At 41.7% G+C, this 20,197-nt stretch overlaps 1 protein-coding gene across 1 annotated transcript; it reads right to left on the reverse strand.

The window, feature by feature from the left end:
- Positions 1-7,963: 7,963 nt before the first annotated feature.
- On the reverse strand, positions 7,964-19,534 carry GKN2 (gastrokine 2). Its single transcript, XM_064472516.1, has 7 exons — positions 19,505-19,534; positions 16,106-16,129; positions 11,061-11,114; positions 10,432-10,563; positions 9,788-9,898; positions 8,775-8,928; positions 7,964-8,203 (listed from the first exon to the last, which is right to left on the reverse strand). The coding sequence occupies exons 1-7, from the start codon at positions 19,532-19,534 to the stop codon at positions 8,124-8,126; spliced, it is 585 nt and encodes a 194-aa protein (XP_064328586.1). The 3' UTR covers positions 7,964-8,123.
- Positions 19,535-20,197: the final 663 nt, after the last annotated feature.

The following is a 20,197-nucleotide window of genomic DNA, read 5'->3' on the forward strand; positions in this document are numbered from 1 at the left end:
CCATGCAACTGAATATCAAATTTTGTTCTTTCTATCTTATTTTAAGGGAAACCGTATAGATCATCTCATTAATTGTGGCTTCGATTGCAGCAAAAATTCCAAATATGGTCTGGTCCTCTTAGACTGGCTTCTGCAACTTTATTGTTGAGGATGTTCAGAATACTTATGTATTGGTTAGCATTACTGAGGTATTTGATCAAATGCTGTTATTAGCTCACTTCACGAGGCAACTGCTGAATTCTCGTCACCTGAAAATGTCTTACATATACCCAAGACCAACAAATGGAAGGACTAATTGGTGTCCAAATTTAACTGTCACGTCAAAAATGTGACTTTATCTTGGCAGCTTTAAAACAAGAAAATCACAATGGGCAGGGAAAATGAGAGCCCATAGGTAATAGCTCTATGCAAATATCATTACTGCCGGGAAATTTACCTCACCGATACACAGATTGTTTTCTGATCAGCTGTCACATCAGTTTGAGACTATTTTAGTGGTAGCATATGCATACACACAGTACTCTTTCTCCAGGTGCTATTTATACCGTATTAACACTCATGAGGCTCAGGATCATGAAAATACATTTTCACTGGATAATTTTTAATCAATTTCCCACTTTTTAGACTGTAGTACTGCTACCTCCATCATTCTTGTTGTGTCGTAGTTATCTTCTTCACAGCTGTTTAACACCTGTAAGCTATGCACACAGACTCCCCTATCTGAAGGAGCCCACCCCTCTGGCAGTTCCTTGCTTTGATTTAGCAGGACCCCCACATTTAGGATTGTAGCTCGGGGGAGTCTGTAACATGCTTTAAATCACGCTGCACATCTCCCAGTTTTTCTCAGAGCAGCTTGGCAGATAGGAGTGTCTTGTGAAGCGCGGATGGCAGCTTATCTCATTGAGAGCATGGAACAAGCCCCTCGCAGTCCCTGGTGTTAAAGGGCTCGACTTATCTGGAATGAGTGGCAGAGTGTCCTGGCTCAGCTCTCAGTGTATTGCACCCAGGGACATTGCTTAATGTGCTGCTGTCAAACACCTCCCAGTGTGCTCAGGGCAAATTTCAGAATCAGGGCGCTTCTTTAGGTGTAAACAGTCTCTGCTTCCTATCACAGGGGATGGAAAAGGTTATTGGCTACCACTGTTGGCTCAAGCCTTAACATCCTTCTATCTCAATTTAAACATATTTTTAAATGCTTAACAACCCTTACGTGACTATCTGTACCATGGTGCCAGCAGGAGAAAGGGGAAACTCCCGAGCAGGTGGCAGCGTGACTATCGTGGTATATATGGGAAGGGTGGATGTACTGTCTCCTACCTGGGAACAGCTGGGCAGGATTTACAGCCTGCAACAGAGAAAGGCCTTAGCTTCCAGGGCAGCTCAGACTATAAAGGTAGCTATCTGAATTATAAAAACCTCCTCAGAAAAACTTATTGTGCTGCTTTACCCCTCTACCTTACTTTATATCCCCACATCAGCTCTCATCCTAGTACCAGCAATTAAAAAGGATTTTTTTAAGGATGCTTTGTCAGCTCTGAGCATAGCTGCAAAAGGATCAACTTCAGGCTACATCCACTTTTCAATCCAACAAGAAATGGCTGAAGCAACTTGAGGACCCTGTTCAACAGGTCTGAATCACCTTCCTCTCTTTATAAACATCCCCAGAAAGTTGAATAAAGTGGGAACTGCCAAGTCACATGCGTCTGGTTGCCTCTTACTGAGCTGAGAGAAAGAGCAAAGAATAGAACTTGCAGAATAGGGAGAGAGATGCTAAAACCAGCAGAGGATGTGGCTGTGACAAGTGCTAAGAACAGCAGGACCTGCCTGCAAGAAACAGAGACCTGGCTACGAAACTCCAGCCAGACTGCCAGCCCCCTTTCTCCCCTGGTCCCCCCAAACCAAACCAGCCAAGAGCACATAATTCCTCTGTGGGTTATTCATGTCTGAGGGAGGAGCCTGGCTAAACAGGATTGGGCAGGGGCAGAGACAGATGAGGCTGCCTAGATTTTACTTGGTGGCAACAGAGTTGTGATAAGGAAAGGGAGATAAGAAGAAATCAGGAACGTTGGGGCTTCCCCCCTTACCTGTGCTCCTGGTCAGTGTGCCATTAGCGTTTGTCAGATTTATCTTTCATCCATGACTGCATCTCTTTTCTGAAAGGGAAGAGATTTCACTCATTCATATTAGGTCTTATGAATCTTTGCTACTTATATTTCTAGAACACTTTGAAGTCTTTGATAAAGCTTGTGCAAGTGCAATCCCTCATTAGACAATGGAATATGTACACATATATTAAAGAGAGAAAATGATAAATATTAAGGGATTGAAAAAGAGTTCAGTTAGTCACCAAATGGGGCATAATTACACATGAAAACAAATATCCCACTGGTTTGGAAATCTGAAAGAATTCTAATCGCCTGCATCCTGACTCAGCTTTTACTTCCCAGCGATCAGGTCTCAGGTTGACAGGGATTCGTTTTAATTTATTTTTGAGTTCTGGTTTGCTCCTAATCAGTGTTTTTGCTTGCCTAATGACACCAAGATCTCACTTAATAACAAACTTGGATTCAGACTGCAGAAAAACGTAACTGTTGAGATTACTGTAGCAATTTGCCATCTAGTGGTCAATCAAAATCACACTCGGTTCTTAGCTCAAGTAGAAAGCAAACGTACCACCGGGATTGGATTATATGTCTTGGAAAATCAGGTGTGGCTCACTGGCAAAAACATTTAATGATTTTAAACATGTCAACATGCAAAACCCAGCTCATCTCCTCTCCAGACAATAATTTAAACCTGAATATTTAAGATTAGGCACCTGGATTCAAACTGAGCACATACTTTCCCTTTACCGGGATGTGTCGTCTTTTCTTCTTGCACATGGATCTTGCCGTGCTGTTCAGTGCTCAGCCACAGCCATTTGCTCCTGAGTGCTTAGTGGGTAGAGACACACACTCAAGAGGCAAGTTTTTGACTTCTAAAATTAAGAGATTATATTTTTTTTCCTTACAACTATGCATTGTTAGTACAAAGAGGCTGGGAAGACCTAGCAAATGAGGATGCTCATTCACATCTTTGGCCTGCCAGCCCAGACCGTACAAGTTTTGTTTCAAATAGTGGGCTTGATTCTCCAGTCTGACTTCATTTTTCTCTGCTAGGAGAAATTCTGTCCCATAAGGGAAAATTTGCTGAGGTTAATAGCCATCCCTTTTCATTACTTGATGCAAACTGGAAAACTTGTTTTCACATATCAGACAAGATATAAGAAAATCTGTCACTCCTCCTAATTTAAGCAGCCTCTGTCATTTAAATGGTGTTGCTCACCAGGGTAAGAGTTTCTGGGTTAATCTCTGATTTTAAAATGATCACAACTGGCAAAGGTGTCATACCTTGACCTTGGAAAATAGTCTTGTACCCTGGGAAATCTGGGGAGATGGTAGGGGGAGGCTCTCAGTGGAATGGGTTCAGTGGTAAAAAGATCTTGGATTAATGCACAGCACAGGTGACTAGATAAGTTGGTGTCCTTGGCAGTGAGGGCCCATAGAGGCTTCCTGCCCACTGATCCATACGGGGATCAAGAAAGGTTAATTGCACAGAGGTGGAGATGTGACTGGAATGTGTGCTAATTCTGCCCTCCCCAAATGCCTGACATATTTTAGCTGCCTGTCAGTGTGCATCCAATGATACCATTGCTTGGATTCCGGGCATGCCTTTAAACACCTTTCAGGCTTTTTAAAAAAGCTGGGAGAAAATAATCAACATTATTCTGATATCCCAGCCTAGGATAAATATTGCTTTAACTTACAAAAGCTGCCAATGCACACACACACAGATACACACTCAGGCACACCCAGACACACTCCCAGTGTGCTCTCTTCCCCACCTTTTATAGAACAAGCCTAGATGAGAAGCTAGCTAAACTTCCAAAATATGCATATTACTTTGATGGAGAGAAGCTCTTGGAAAGATCAGGTAACTTTCAAGATAATAAGAGTCACAGCCTGATACTCTCTTCCCCTCTAGATGCTTTCTGCCAATATGTCTTTAGGATCAAAGCTTATGCACTGGCTTCTTTCTTCATTTTTGTGATAGATCAGGGTTCCAGTCCTGGTAGGATCACCACAGCCCTGCCCTTCTCCTGATGCAGATGTACAGTTGCCTGTGCTATTTTCAAGGTGTTAATCTTACGCATAAGGCTAGTAAGCCTCACGGACAATTCACTCTGCACATTAACCATAGGCAGTTGTTATTAGGATAAGCACTCTGCTTTGCTGACTGTGAACATAACTCTCTCCCGCTGTTTCTGAAAAGGGTTGCTGGCCGCTCTCCACTGAGGAAGTGGCTGCAATCCTCTGTGGGGCCCTCCCGTGGAAGTCGGGAAATTTTCCATCCATTCCAGTGGGAAATCTCATGGATCACAAGTTAAAAAGATCCTTTCTCAATAGACGACCCATAAAGCTGCTGATACCTACAAGCTCTATGACAGCAGACACTTCATATTATATAGAATACATGTCTAAGTTAAGTCATAAATAAAAGGAAATCTATATATTTACTTCAGATTGTGAACATTCAGGCCAGACCCTTTGCTGAAGACTGTGGATTTAAGATTGAAAACATTTTCAGACTTCAGTTATTTAAGGCAATAGATGGACCATGTCTTCAGGGATACTTTACCTGTTGCTGCTTTTTACTTCCTTGGTGTTTCCCTGTAGTCCAGTAATGACATCCATCACCTTGCAAGATAAGAAAAATAGATGAATTATAGTCTAAGACATGTATGTAAAATATAGCAGAAATAGCACTGGCCGACTACAGCATCAAATACATAAAATATCAACATTCTTTCTCCTGCATACGTCTTTTTCTCTGTTTTTGTTCAGAGGTGGGTGTACATTGCTGTTTGTCCTGTAGTTAGTTACTAAATTCAGAATAAATTTATTTTGCTCTGCAGCCATTTCTAGCATGACCTTTGCAATCAGTGATATGTCGGTGATGCCAACAGGCCTAGCTTCAAGGTCTGGAAATTCAGAGCTGGCACAAGCCCATCCATATGCTCACGTGAAAACAGACCATCCTCTGAAAAAGAGGGGGAGGGAGAAGGTGGGCATATAAATGGGTTGTGTGGTATATGATTTTTCCTGTGCTTCCTCTTCTCTTTGTCGTGAGTTGCACCCCAAAAGGTACAGCAGCATCACAAAAGACGTGCCTCCAGCATGCTCCATTCAGAACAGTTTCCTCTAAGCTGTGCACCCTGGCACTGGAGGTGCTGCAGGAGTACATGGATAGCTGAAGCATTATTCAAACAGTAAACACAGCAGTCAAAACACGAATATATCGCTAACAAGTCTGACTGATACAATGAGACTGTGAACAAAAAGAAAAGCTAGAAACAATCTTCTTCCATGTATGAGTACATGAAGAAGGACAGAAACGCTACCTCCCTAGCTCAAACAAAATTAAGCGGCAGATAATAAGGTATAAGAAAATAGGATATGGTATCAAGACTTGTTTCAGAGTTCTATTTGCTCTAGTAACAAGTGCAAATCTACTGAGCTTGTAACACTGCTTTCAAAATTAGTAGGCAGTATACACTAAAAGCTTATTGGTAAGCTTTTAGATGCATAGGCAGTACTTTCTAAACAAAAAAAAAAAGTAAGAAAGGCCTCAGATATGCTTATAATTTAAATTAAATTCAGTCAGACCACAGAAAGGGATTTTTTTAAACCATCGGTGAAGACTGAAGAGCTGGACTGAGTTCCTGCCTCGGTCAGGGACAATTTCCATCATAGCAGTCAAACCACACAGAGTAGATCGTGCTTCACTCTCCCATTGATAGCATCAAGGCAGCAAAGCACCCCTTATTTTGTCCATTCAGAGTAGTCCTTGTGATCTGTAAGCAACTATGCAAGAGAACAGGACGCTCCTCACATGAGTAACGCTCTTCATCCCTGGGTCAACGGAAAAGTTTAGCCCTGCGTCTTTTATAACCACACATAACCACTCTGTTGTTTTCTTCAGATCTCAGTCGCATCTCAGAACACTGTTCCATTAATAAATGAATGCAGAGGGTTGCTTTAAAGTAACTAATTCTGATTAAAATAGTGGCAACAGGATGAGAGTCTCAAAGAACCCTTATTACACTGCACACAGAGTAAATGTTCAGATTAATCTCTACTGCAGTTGGACAGAAAACCAGATGCATTGACTACTTATTTTAAATAACTTTGAATTAAATAATAGATCTTAGAATAATAAGACTCAGCTTTGTTCGTGCATCTAGTCCACCTCTCTGGAAGCCCTACCAGTTTGTTCCTTTGGGTTCTCCTGCAATCTCTGATCTTCAAACTTTCAGCAGATAGTCAATGTCAGGTCAGCACCCCTAGAGAAAAAATCCGAAGATATATAAAGCCTGAGATAATTAAGGCAGTTATTGTTTAGATTTTTGAAGAGCTTAGCTCACTCGGGGCAGGGGGAAGGGCTTGTCATGACTTCCATGCCCTCTAACAGTGATATCAAAGGGTTAAAACAATCATGATGGTCAGCCTTGAAACCTTGAATAGAAAGAATCTATTTCTCCTTATATGTTCTAGAATATTCTCTTGAATATTCTGTTCTCCTGAAGAGAATTGGAGAGCCCCTAAACCAGAGGTCTGCGAATACCTGCCTTGGGCTAGCCATTGCTCAGGCAGGAGCCACAGCAGGATGTGAGGTGACACCTTAACTCAGTGATACCTGATGGGATGAAGGTATGACCTCTGGTTACCTTAGGTAATTATAACACTAAAAAGCACACCCCTAGGATGTAAATGTGAGCCCACCTTAACATAATGAGCCAAAATAAAAGCAAGACATGCGCGAACAAACTTTTGTACAAGTAACCAATCAGATATTTTAACGTAACTACTTCTTGTTATCGTTTTGTATGAAAGACCCCGTGTGGTTCCAAAAGGCGTGCTGGCTGATGTCAAATGCCCGGCACCCCACTCTGCAGACTGGCAATAAAGACAAATACCTCGACTCAGTGCGTTGACTGGCGTTTTGCACACTGGGTGAAGAACCCTGGTTTAGGGACAACAACAGAAGATACCCAAGGTAACGCTGAAACATGACAGTTGTCACTTGGAAACTAGATCAGGGCTTCCAACTGAGTTTTGAAGGTCTTGAAACAACAGCCTCTCTGGCTACTGCAACCACAAAAGCTTTGAAAGTCACAACCCACTGAGTGCTTTTGCCCAGCAGTGCTCTCAAAGACTGCCTTGAGGTGTTTCACAGCCCCTGTGCATCAGCCAATAACATCACAGCTCCAACTCCTAGCTTCACTTCCCACCAGGGAGCTCCACTTCAAAATACAGTTAGAGAGGCTGTCCTGTATCTTGCACCAATGCTGCCTCATTTTGTATTTTAATCAGCTGCTGCCACAAACTACTCTCCAGCATATGCAGGGCACTCAGCAAGCGGTCACAGCTCGTTTTACAGTGAAAGGATAATTTTATCCCGTGTTAGAAACTTTTTAGGACTGGGACAGCCTCCTGTATCCGCCCAGTACAAAAAGCTCTCTGACTCACCACACCTGTTCAAATTGCTACAAATTTTCACTGGCCTTACAGAATTCAAGCTTCTTTGAAAGGGTTGGTAACATAGATCTGCTCCCTCCCGTTATCTATCCATTCATCTGTTTTCTCCCTCTCTCCAGCAGCCACACATAAGGTGAGTCAGCACCTGAAGAGGCTGGGTGCTGATGCCAAAGGGAAGTTCTCCACTGGAAAAAAACTATTCTGTTACCATTTCTTCATTGGCACGAAGCACATACCTAGCATGAAGCCTAGGTCATGTTGAGGCCTGAGCACAGGAATGCACCAAAGGGAAATGTCTCTCTCCTACAGGAAAACTAGCAAGGCCCATTTTATTTCCGTTCTACTTTTGGATGAAGAAATAAGACAAAGCATTTTAATTACTGCGTAATCTTTATTTGTGTACCATAGGTTTGTTGCACTTGAAGCTTTGGATAGGCAGGCTGGGTCTAACATGGAGTTTTGTTCCAGCTGGAGAACACGGCTACCATCACAAAAGCGTGCAAAGAAACAAGCCCTTTCCATGCAGCAGAATGGACAAGATCCAGCCTAATTGCCTTTTTCACAGATTTTAATGGGCAAAATGCTTGGAATTCCTGCACTGGCACAGCCACGAGCATTTAGTGGTGCTAAAAGAAAGAAGAAAACGAAGATATTATCAGTGACAAGACCCCTGTATCCAGCAAGGAAAAGTCTGTTAAATACACAAATTTCAAATCCCCAATTATGGCCCTATTGGTGGCTCCTGTTGGCCTCAATGGTTATCATGTAAAACTTTTATGCTGTAACTCAAAGGGAGGAAATATCTGTATGGCTTTAGGTCACCTCTGAGCTCCTTCTTTCCCAAAACCCACATGCAGCCGGTAGTGTCTGGCATACGGCAGATGCCTTGTGGGACCACTGATCATCAGGGCATAAACTGGGTACAGCGGCTCACAGTGGCTTCCTCTGCCACCAGGTAACCACTCTGGAACAGCTGGGTCCAGGCGTTTAGAAGCCTCACAATATAAAACAGGGCTTTACCAGATTTTCCAATGTATCCCAAAGCCTTATCCTTTCAATACTGCTGGGTAGCTTACTTCTCTCTGAAACAGGGCAATACATTCCTGCCTCAAAGGTACCACGTAGACTTAGGTTTAAAGGACAGAAAGGCACTTATGCATTGTAACAGAAGCATAATGTTCTGATCTTGCAACTTACGCTGAGTCTTTGCAAGGCGGTAGAGAGGCAGGCCTGCACAGAGTTGTTCAATGGGTCTACCATAGATAAGCCACTCTTTCAGATTCCCAAACCAAGAATGGCCAGATTCAAACTGTACCCACACATTATTTGGAGAGTATATTTTCTTCATAGTCTAAAAAGAAAGTGTTAGACATCATCAGTCCTATAGCTTTGGTTTCATTCTACTGGGACACCCTTTGAGAAAACCCCAAAATCTGAAGTCACCTTCCCTTGCCTCACACAAAGCATTAGCTAAAGCAGCTACATGTTTTTGAAAGAAATATATATTTTCAGTCTATTCAGAAACAAAGTTCACTAGATACTAGTTCTGTCAACACAGCAAAATTGAGCTGTATTACTATCATAATAAGTTTTGTTAATTGGCAGTAAGCTTTGCTGTAAATACACTACTGTTAGGCTGCCATAAGCCAGGCCAGAACTCAAGTTAATCTCCAGGCAATACTTCCAGTCACTGTCATGAAACCTTTGCCTGAGTAAGAAAGTCAAAAGTGAATAGATTTCTAAATTCTGTTCTGCAAAGTTATTTCAAGTTATGTCAAGCTCAAAATGTCAGCGTGATGATAAAAAAAGGAAAAGCCCTCCTGAACTCAAATTGCGATCGTCCCAAAATAGTCAAACTACCCAACTCCCAAGGACACAGGATCTTATAGCACTAGTCACAGTGGCAATCCACTGTCAAACTACATCGTGGGCCATGATTGCTGTGCTCTTCCGAGAAAGGTTGGACTAGATGATCCCTGAGGTCCCTTCCAGCCTGGGACTCTGATTCTGTGATTATCTTAAAATAATGTTCTATATGATACCCCCTTGAAGTTCTGTGATGTCAGATGTGCTTCATCATTGCTAACACAGTAAAAGACATTCCTAAGAACAGATGTTGTCAACGGCAGAATGGAGGACTCCCATCACACCACACAACTCTTACACAGTCGCCTTTCCTCTATACAGTACGTGTTTCCTTACAAAGTCACCTGTCTCTCAAAAGCCTGGCGTCCAATTTCTTGCAGCTCTGGGATGTAGTTCTTATTTATTTTCAGGATAAAGCAGGCCTTTCGTGAAAATAACCTTGTTGCAATATACCCCTGTGATTAAAATATTTAAAAAAATACTGTTAATTAATTAATTTAAAATGGCTACCACTAATATCAGCTGATTCTCCCTACTGTTTGGGACAATCTAGAAGAAACATGAAGTGGCTACTCAGGCTACCATTGCGGAATGACTCTGCGTTTACATCATCAGCTTTGGGGAAAGGAAGCAGCTTGCCCACACTGATGACTATCCGTAAGAGCAGAAGCATCTTTTCTGACAGACTTCTGCTGCACTTGCTGTACACAGGTGATGGCAGCCCATTCTCCACTCTGACCACGGAGAGGTCAGTAACATTCTTCTCACTTTCATTAGCTGCTGCCACAGGTTTCATTACAAGTCTTTTAAACTGCACCATCACATGGGTGAAAAAAAGAGATGGCCTAAGAGGAGGAAAGGTGATGGGAGTCTTCAGAGAAAGTGTTTCAGGACAACTTATGGTGAGAGTATGCTAACATAATTTCGATTTCCAAGTTTAAAAACTTCCTTGGATATTAAATCTAGGCAGATTCTTAGATTTACTTACATGCGAGTAGTCAAAAATGGTATCAGAGGAGTACACGCCTGAACGGACATGGACGTCAACAACCTTGTCCCCATTATGGATAGTCATAGTTCCAGTGACATAGTTATTCTCAGGTTCTTGCAGGAGAAAGGTCTTTGGTAAAAAACACAAAATCATTATTCATCATCTGGCTTGCACCTTTTTCAAGGTGCAATAAAAAACAAATGCTTTCTCTCAAATCAACAGGTATGATTGCTTTGTGTAAACACTAGATCCCTTAACAACCCTCTAGCAGTCTCAGGAGGCCCTTGAGATGGAGATTAATTATGCAAGGGAAAACAACATGGGACATCCCAGTCATCATGGGCGGCAGTGGGGACTGGCAGGAGACTGCAACAGTCTCCAAATTTTAGCACCAGCTAAGGGGATCTATGCCCCACCAAATTTCCTGTTACTCTGCACCTGCACAGAACCGCCTCTTTGGCTGATATGATTGTCACCTTTGACAAATGCTATTTTTCTCTACACTTGGGAATAAGCAGCTTCTTCATTTCTTCTGAGCTTTTCTTATTATTATATTAGCCCCTCGCCCAGGGATCCAATACATTTTAAATGAATACATGCACTGGAAGCCTCATCAGTCTACTCACATCCAACGCAGAAGCCTGAGTCCAAAAGACTCCCAGCAAAATGAGAACTGCAGCCTGTAAAAGGAATAAGCATTCTCACTCCACAGAAGCACCAGGCAGTGCTGTAAAAAAACCCCAGTTCATGAACTGAGGGAAGCAGCTGTAGCATCAGTTAGAAAAATTACCTACTTAACATGTGTATTAGTTGAAAACAATTACGATTCTTCACTGTAAAACTGTTGCTATAAGGCTCTTTTGCCTGTAACTGAACAAGCTGAATGATAACTTAACCATTACATTTTTTGTATTTTTCAAAGGTACCTCCTTGATGGCATGTTACTTCTTGATTTGCCTCTACAACTGTAATTATTAATCCACAACTAAATCCCCCTTCTGAACTGTAAGCAAGTTCTCACTCTTTGCTCAAATGGTGCTTCGGCTGGTTCCAAGGGGATTACTGTACACTCAAGAAATGCAAGTTTCCCACTAAACAACCCCAAGAAATAATACAGAGATCGCATTAGTCCCAGTACCATACAACTTACTTGAGCATCTTCTTCTCTATCCTTATGTTTTTAAAAATAAGGAACTTTTAATAATATAAGTTCAACAAAAATGGATATACTCACGAATCCGTTCATTTTCTCCTTCAGATAGAACAAGAGGCTGCAGAAAGTAAGAATGGAAGAAAATCCCAGAGGCCTTCAACTTTTATATCTTGCTGGAGGTGTGGGAAACACTTGACAGAACTTTTGTTCATGACTTGCACAAGTCCATATCTACATGCCACACTGTGTTAATCCTCATATCTGAATTTTGGGTTGGCACAGATAACCTGACCCGATACGTTAAAAGCACTCTGTAAGTCTGCTTTTGTAAAATTAATCACTCTGCAAATGGCTATTATTTACCAGTTTAAACTTTAGAGGAGTTCCCATTCTTGCTGGTTCCATTGCTTTAAATATTTAACAGGCTATTCTCCCGAATGCAATGACATCAGCAGAACTCTGCTATTCATGCATACAGACTGTGCTTTGTCTTCTGAAATATAATTCCTAACAGCCTGATAGTTTGCAGACAAATCCAGGAAAGAAATACCTATGTCATGGTGGCCTATATGCCAGCCACTGAACAGACCAATTCTTCAGCCATTTCCTCCATCTAATATATGAAAAAACTCTTAACAAGAGGTGCTGCTCGGTTTTGTTCAGTTACCACGGTGCATGTAACACATGCATTGAAATTTGTAACATAATTAGGAATAACAGCTGTGCCTCCCAAAGGCAATTTGGGTAACTTCTAGCCTCCTCAGCATGCAAAAGAATGACCTGAAACTCCAGAGGATGTGTGGTTCACACAAGGTCACAAAACAAAGGGAGCAGGATGGGGATTCCTCCTTTAAAGCTACCACTGCTTTCTGTATTTTATGAAAATGTCTATGGCTGCATGATATTGCCATGAGAAGTATTCCCCTATGACTATGACCTTGCCTGGACTCCTCCTCACCTGCGACTCTGTGTCAGCCAGTGCGGAACCTTAATGAATCACTCTGGTTTCTGCTAGGAAGTCCTAATTGAGGCCTATTCCCTTCTAAACAAAACAAGAACTCAACCTAAGAGCCAACACCTTTCTGTGATCTCAGCCATCGGAAAAAAGGTGAAAGACATTGTAGGAAATCTCTCTCAGCCAACAGACCTCGATGACAAAAAAAAAAGGGAAATTGCATGCGTCTGCTTTATTCCACCTAGCTCCACCTAGAAAACACCATCCCAAGTGTAACAAAGCTGGACTGCTAAGCGATGTATCAGAATATATATAACCAGATATCAAATTGTGACAAGCACAGTTACATTAGACTAATGTTACCCTCCTCTTGAAAGCTGGTTCTGTCCCTTCTTGTTTCTAAGATAACAGATATGTCAGAATTACTCAGAGGAGATTTTAGCAGTCAAATGAGCCCTTCACAGCATTCAAGCACCATAAGCTAAACCAAAAAGCTTTACTAAGTTTTAAATGCTTTTAAAGTAAAGCTTAAATTAACTTTCCATTAGTCATTACGTCTTCACATACTCATTTCTTTGGAGAAACACCCAAGAAGCATGAGCTGTTTCTTTCTTAAGCATCTATATGCTTAGGCACAGATAAGAGCAGAGAAACATGTGAAGTCAACAAGAAGTGGAGAAGAATTACAACAATAGCCACGATCTCATAATTTTCACCTTTCATTGGACTTGTATGGTTGACTTACATGGACTTACGTGATTCACCTTATATTGGACTGACTGAATTTTGCTGCTCTGATCAGACAAGGCCAAAAATCAAAGATTTCTAAATCTAAATATTTCTAAAAATCATCTGATGAATTAACATTATTGTAAGAGAGAACATACTCCTAGTTGTCTCAGGCAAAGCCTAGATATACTTCCAAGAGGAAAGTCTTGCTTTTAGGAGACATCTTCCCCACAGTCAAATCACACATCCCCCAGTAATACACCCAAAATTAGGACGCATGCGCTCAGAGGCCAAAGGGCCCATGACCACACCAGAGTCCTCTAAGCACCCTTAACTATAAGCAACTGACGTAAAGAGCTGCCTAAGAAGGGCTATAACCCTTTTGCCAGTCCTCAGGCAGCGGGAGGTTTAGCTTAAGAAGCCATGACTCAGAACCCCTTGGAGAACACGGAATTTCACAATGATGCCCACATTCTCAAATCTGTCGTCTTCCTTTCAATACTTCTGATCCAAGTGAAGACTCTCAAACTTTCCCCCAAATAAAATCACATTTTCCTCAGCTGCTACCCTTGCGGTCAGGATGGTCATATCAGGGAAGCCTGCAGAAAATGGAATTGCTAGAAGGCTGTGCTGCCATCCAATGAGACCTGGACAGGCTGGAGAGCTGGGCCCAGGGGAACCTCAGGAGATTCAGCAAGAGCAAGCGCAAGGTCCTGCCCCTGGGGAGGAACAACCCCCCGCACCAGCACAGGCTGGGGGGGACCTGCTGGAGAGCGGCTCTGCTGGGAAGGCCCTGGGGGTGCTGGGGGGCAGCGAGGTGACCCTGAGCCAGCACCATACCCTTGGGGCCAAGGGGGCCAACGGTGTCCCGGAGAGCATTCAAAGGAGTGTGGCCAGCAGGGCGAGGGAGGTTATCCTCCCCCTCTACTCTGCCCTAGAGAGACCATATCTGGAGTGCTACATCCAGTTCTGGGCTCTCCAGTTTAAGAAGGACGTGGAACTGCTTGAGCAAGTCCAGCAGAGAGCTACCAAGATGATCGGGGGACTGGAGCATCTCCCTTTCGAGGAAAGGCTGAGAGACCTGGGTTTGGTCAGCCTGGAGAAGAGAAGGCTGAGGGGGGATCTCATCAATGCTTATAAATATCTAAAGGGTGGGTGTCAGAGTGATGGGACTAGGCTCTTTCAGTGGTGCCCAACGCCAGGCCAAGGGGCAACAGGCACAAGCTAGAACACGGGAGGTTCCACCTGGACATGAGGACAAACCCCTTCTCTGTGCGGGTGCCAGAGCAGGGGCACAGGCTGCCCAGAGAGGCTGTGGGGTCCCTTCCCTGGAGACATTCACCCCCCGCCTGGCCGCGGCCCTGTGCCCCTGCTCTGGGGGTGCCTGCTCCAGCAGGGGGTGGGACGGGGTGAGCTCCAGAGGGCCCTTCCAACCCCCACCACTCTGTGATTCTGTGAATTTGAGTAAGTGTTCAGAACAAGTAAAATGCTGTTATAACACAGCAACATTTATTGTTGCAGGAAACTTAATTCTCTGTTACTTTCATAAGGCCAAATATTTTCAAATAAATTGACTTACCCTGATGAAACATGATTAAGCTACAGAATTACTCTTAATCTACGTAAGTAAAACTGCCAGAAGAATTTGATCCATTTTTTGGCACTAAAAATCATTTAAATGACAGAACCTTGAACATTAAATGAGAAGAATAATTGTACAATATCAGTTCAAGTCTGATTACCAAACAGGAATTTTAACACATAAGGGAGATGGATACAATCAAGTTAAGGCGAGATTATGCTATCAAAATAAAATCTCCTGGTGACTCATGGTTTTTTTTCCAGTTAATTTTCCTAAATACTTACTTTATCAGGGAGTGAGCAGGTAGTGGGAGAAAAGTAAAGAATGAAGCAACACCTCAGAAAGTCAACAATGCTTCCATTTGCATTTGGCTGGGCAAGCCACATACTAGATAAATACCAGGTGACACAGCCTAGAAAAATCTATGTGGCACAAGGTCAGATCGAGCAGAATTAATCAGTTAAATCAGGTAGTTAAATAAATCAAGCTTCAAGGATGAATCCAGAAACAATTTCAGCAGTTTTATTCTTGCTAGACAGTAAGGCATAAAAAAGACACATTAAAATGTGTGTGTGCACAAAGTGAAACCCTAATTTAAGAATAGGGTTAAAACTGGACTGGCTCTTAGCTTTGGGAGCTTGCTGCACAGTGGTACAAGAATTTAGTACGGAAACAGAATGCCTTGAGTAGAGCTTTAAAAATGAGACAGAGACAAGCTTGTACTGGAAAAAGAACAGGGTCTTATACAGTAAAAGCACTCCTCCCTGCCCTTTTTCCTGGCTTCTACTATTGTAATTAGTTTCATAAGCTGTTCTTAATGTCAAATGCTCTAGCTGTGTGTTTGCCATACAAACTACTCCAGTAATCAGAAGTTGATGGAAGATTTGGAGATTCAGGCTTCCAAGTGTGACGCATTACTGTAATGGCCAGATTGGCTACGGTTGTTGGAAGAAATGGACAAAACTGCTTTCGAACTCATTGCTAACGACACCACAGGGATTAGCATTACACAGTTCAGTTTCTTGGTGCCTTTTTTGAGGACTAGACGATTAATTAAATTTCCAGAGAGTATGAGAGGATTTTGTGACATACAAAATAAGACTTTTACGTGTATTTTGGATCTCAGAGGCTAAGGACATACTTGCCTCCATTTGGCATCCACAAATCAGTCCGATTAGAAGAACTGTAAATCTTTTCCCCGCATAATTTATTACTTTCATTCAAAGGTTACTATGAAATACACTGAACTTACCACAGCGAGTTTTCTTTCATCTTCCTGTATGCCATGAATTTAGTCAGGCTGGTATCAAAACCTCTTCTTATCAGAGTGCTTTTCCAGGAAACCCATCATGATTCTGTGAACACAGGGCACGTGCCAATAACGTAAACCCATTTTAAGATTTAACTTTGGGATATTGCTGTATAAAGAGAGTCCACATCAGTTACCAGCAGATCTTGCCTCGCCTGCCATCAAAATGAAGTTCCCTGTAAGTATATGTACCACTTTCTCATAAAACTGTTAAGGCTGGAGAGTTTTAAAATTATTTTGAGTCTTTCTTGGCACCTAATGAACTATTACTGATTTATGTAGGGATTAGAGTAAAAATGTCAAATGGGTCAGGACTGCATGGGTGAAACTCCACTTCTGGCAGTGACTTCACTCCATATGCCTTCTCGAAGGCAAAAGAGAGAAGCACTCTGTTACGGGGGTGAGACGCGCATGTAAAATGTTGAAAGGGCAATATTCTTTCATTCACAACTCAGAGGCAAATCAACAGTCTCAGCAAGTTATATAAAGTTATGGCACAGCTGTCTGGTGAGAGCATAGGAGAACCAACATGAAAGACTCCAAGCACATGACTGTGAAGCAAGGGTATTTACAGCACCCTGAAATTGTTGCAGGATAAATTCCAAAGTGTTGGTGTTAAATAGTCTGAGTCACACTTGGATCTTGCTCATAAAAATCCTTCTTTGAAGTAGATGAAATCTATGACCAATTCAATACTAGAGGGATTGTCTCCAAGAGAATAACTGTTGACAATAATTATCACAAAAGATTTTGTCATTGTAAGAATATTAAATTTCTTAAAAATATATCAGTAGTAGTTTTGACAAATCTGAGCAACAACAAGCATGGGAGTCACTGAAATTGTATTATTTTATAAAGGGGTTACAAAGTGTTTAAAATTACATTTTTCTGAACAAAAGTGACTGTGCCTACCCTTATCATATAAACCCTGTGTTGAGCAGTGTAAGATCTACTGTGAGGATGCGCAAGTCTCATTTCTGCTGTGTTCCAAGTGCAGAGCCATACTGGGCACCCACGTTCCAACTCTTCGCAACAGGCACACAAGCACATGGATGTTGCATGGATCTGCTCCCTGGCTGAAATAAAAAGCTCAGGGTGAAAACTTCACTATTTTAAACAAAGTATTTCAGACCACCTTTTCCCGAGGAGTTTACTGAACTGGGGCCGGATATACTGTAAACCCCACTGTGTTTATCTTCTTACCTGTGCAAATTACGCTGCTCAGGTTAAGAGTAACTTACATGAATTGATGATCTGATATAAGGTCATTTAAAAAAAATTCTTCTGCATATTTAAATACTCTTCAGCTAGACCCCACTTCAGAAAAGTGCTGGGTGTGTGCACAAAGTTAAAGAGGAAGTCAAAATCATTTTAAGACAGCAGATAAATTGATTTAAGATAAGCACTCACAATGTTAAAGTGTGGTGAATTCTGAATGTTTGTTTCAGATTGTGATTGCTACTCTTGGAGTTTTCCTGGCTCTAGCTCTTGCTAACAGGGTAAGTAAAGAGCTACCTGCAATTACACACAGCTGCTGTAAGATCCAGCGGTCTCTACCCACAGCCTCTGAAAAATACATTTCTGAAAATAAAGCTGTATTTTAAAGGCTGATACTTAGCAGGAAACTGCATTTTTTTTTAATACCAAAGAAAATACTTTAGTGCTTGATATATAAAGGGAAAAAGGCAGTTGCTAGATATGAAATCAACAGACTGTCTTGAGATTAGCATAAACACTGTGAAAATAACTGTGTGGAGAGAAACAAATATTAGCATGAAGGATCTCACCACAAAATACTGTGAAATACAGTAAATATCCCTCTGCCTGCAAGTTCCTGCTGGGGAATGAACAATAAGGAATTATTTTACTTTTCTTAGAAATTTTTCTTGCAAGTTTGACTCTGAACATTCAGTTTACTGTTTAACTTTAAAGGAAATTCTCCAGTGAAACAATGTCGTCTTTTCCACCCAGTCCAATAGGCATGGTTGGGGGGAACGGAGCCGTAATGTTAAAGCCTGTCTGTCTTCATAAGGTGGATGCACCAGACACATGAAAGCCAGGGCTAAGAAAGCCCGAATGTAAGGTTTGACACAACAGTATAATGGCTTCCCAGCCTCCCCTCTAAGGCCAGAAATTATCTCCCCTTCAATCTGATCTCTAAAAGCAGTAATTTTCCAAAGCACAGTTACTAGGGCTACTTTATCAATTGAAAGACTGCTGGGAATCCACAGACCTAACCCATTACCTACTTTAATCTTTTTCAAAAACCAGAACGGCAAGAAAAACTTTAATGAGCACCACGGTGAAAACTCAGACCACTCTTCCGCTAACGCTGGGGTCAGCACCGACTCAAAGGAATATTCTGAGGCCTGGAAATCTGTCTGGGACATCAAGACTGTAAGTGGCTGCCAATGCGGCACGAAAACATGGAAAATAACCAAAAGGTTTTTTCAAAAACATCTAAGATTCAGCAAAAGTTGACAATATTTTAGAGGAGATGCTTAAAAATGTTCTCATTTAACCTTTTTATTCTATCTGCTGTACTGTATGCTGCACTGATGCTTTCAGCAGTGAATTCCTTCACCGTACTTGGGTGGTGTAACCTATCATACACGTGGCATTACTGGTGAAGGCAGTTCACCTTACCTTTCACCAAAGTCCCTTGTCAGCCTCCAGGACACATTTACCTAGACAATATCATTGAAAAAACAATATTTTCCTTCCCTATGATTATTTGTACTGTGCAAAGCCTCTTTTTTTAACCAGTGCTTCTTCCTGGCAATCCACTTATCTTTACACTGTATATTGTTTGCAACAAAAAGCTTTTTTTTTTATTTTAATAGGGCTACGTTGCAACCAAGGTATTCTCAAAACAAACCTGCATCATTGCCAAAATCAACAAGAGGTTTTTGCTTGATAAACGGTTTCCTGCACCACCTCAGGGATACAAGGTAGGATGGTGAAAGAAAGTGGTGAGAAATCAATTGCCTGCAAAATGTACTCACTCCCTACCCACAAAGAGGAGAAAAGACTCCAAGAACCAAAGACAAGTTTCTCAGAAGGGCCAAGTCACTCAAAGTCTAGTCTTTCAAAAATTGTGTTGCACTTGAATAACCCCTTCTCCACTATCAGAGATGTGCACGCAGATCCTGAACACCATTTTTGGTTTTTCTAAATGCTGTTTTCTGCATTTGTTTCTTTAACACTTAGGGACCTAATCTTCCCCAACTTCCACCCAGAGAGAATCGCTTCATTATCTCAAGAAAAAGACTCCAAAGCTTGCACCCATACGGAAAACGCATTGAAGCTCTGTGCAGAGGAATTCCCTCTTACCTTGCTTACCCTGCTGTTGGTGAGTATACTAGTAACCATGTTTTGTACGCCACAGTAAAGATGAACAAGATTATAAATAAAGATGAAGAAGATTTAAGCGAAGAGGAGCAAGTTGATTATTGAAATTCTGTGGTTTTCCTGATTTTTTATAAATCGGTGAATGTGTACATAAGGAACCAAGAGCAGGTCTGTCACTCTTCTGCATACAATTTGGAGACCAGGCTTTTTCAGGAAGGCTGTGGGCTCTGCTATTGACACAAGTCTGAATGTTTCAAGTAACTCCACGCATATACCTAGCTACCACTCGTCCTGCCACAGCCTGATTTTGAGCTTCAAACCCCTATTTACAGCTTAGATTTGTCTAAAAAGATTGCATTAACAGTTACTTGTAGTACAAGTTTAAAAAGATGCAGCTCAATTTTTAAATAGCATTTCCCGGTGCATTTCCAGCATTAACTCAGAAGAATTTCAGCTACATTGTTCTCTTATTTTCTCAGTCCAGATCTTAAACAGTTTTTTCTTTTCTTTCAGGATCAAACTTCTTAAATCAAGATGTTTAATGTTAGACCAGCAGTTCATTATTCTTAAATCTCTATCACTGTGATTCCTGACACATTTTTGAGGAAGAAAATTCATAGAGCTGTGTACCCATGCACCAGATTTTTCTCCTTGATAATCTTCTCTTGATCACATTTTGAATCT

Source organism: Phalacrocorax carbo, chromosome 24 (assembly GCF_963921805.1).
Source record: "Phalacrocorax carbo chromosome 24, bPhaCar2.1, whole genome shotgun sequence".
NCBI lineage: Eukaryota > Metazoa > Chordata > Aves > Suliformes > Phalacrocoracidae > Phalacrocorax > Phalacrocorax carbo.

Coding starts and splice junctions, on each gene's coding strand:
- GKN2 (XM_064472516.1), bottom strand. CDS start 19,534: ATGGTTACTAGTATACTCACCAACAGCAGG. Junction 16,130..19,504: donor GTATACTCACCAACAGCAGG/GTAAGCAAGGTA, acceptor CATGGCATACAG/GAAGATGAAAGAAAACTCGC. Junction 11,115..16,105: donor ATGAAAGAAAACTCGCTGTG/GTAAGTTCAGTG, acceptor TTCCTTTTACAG/GCTGCAGTTCTCATTTTGCT.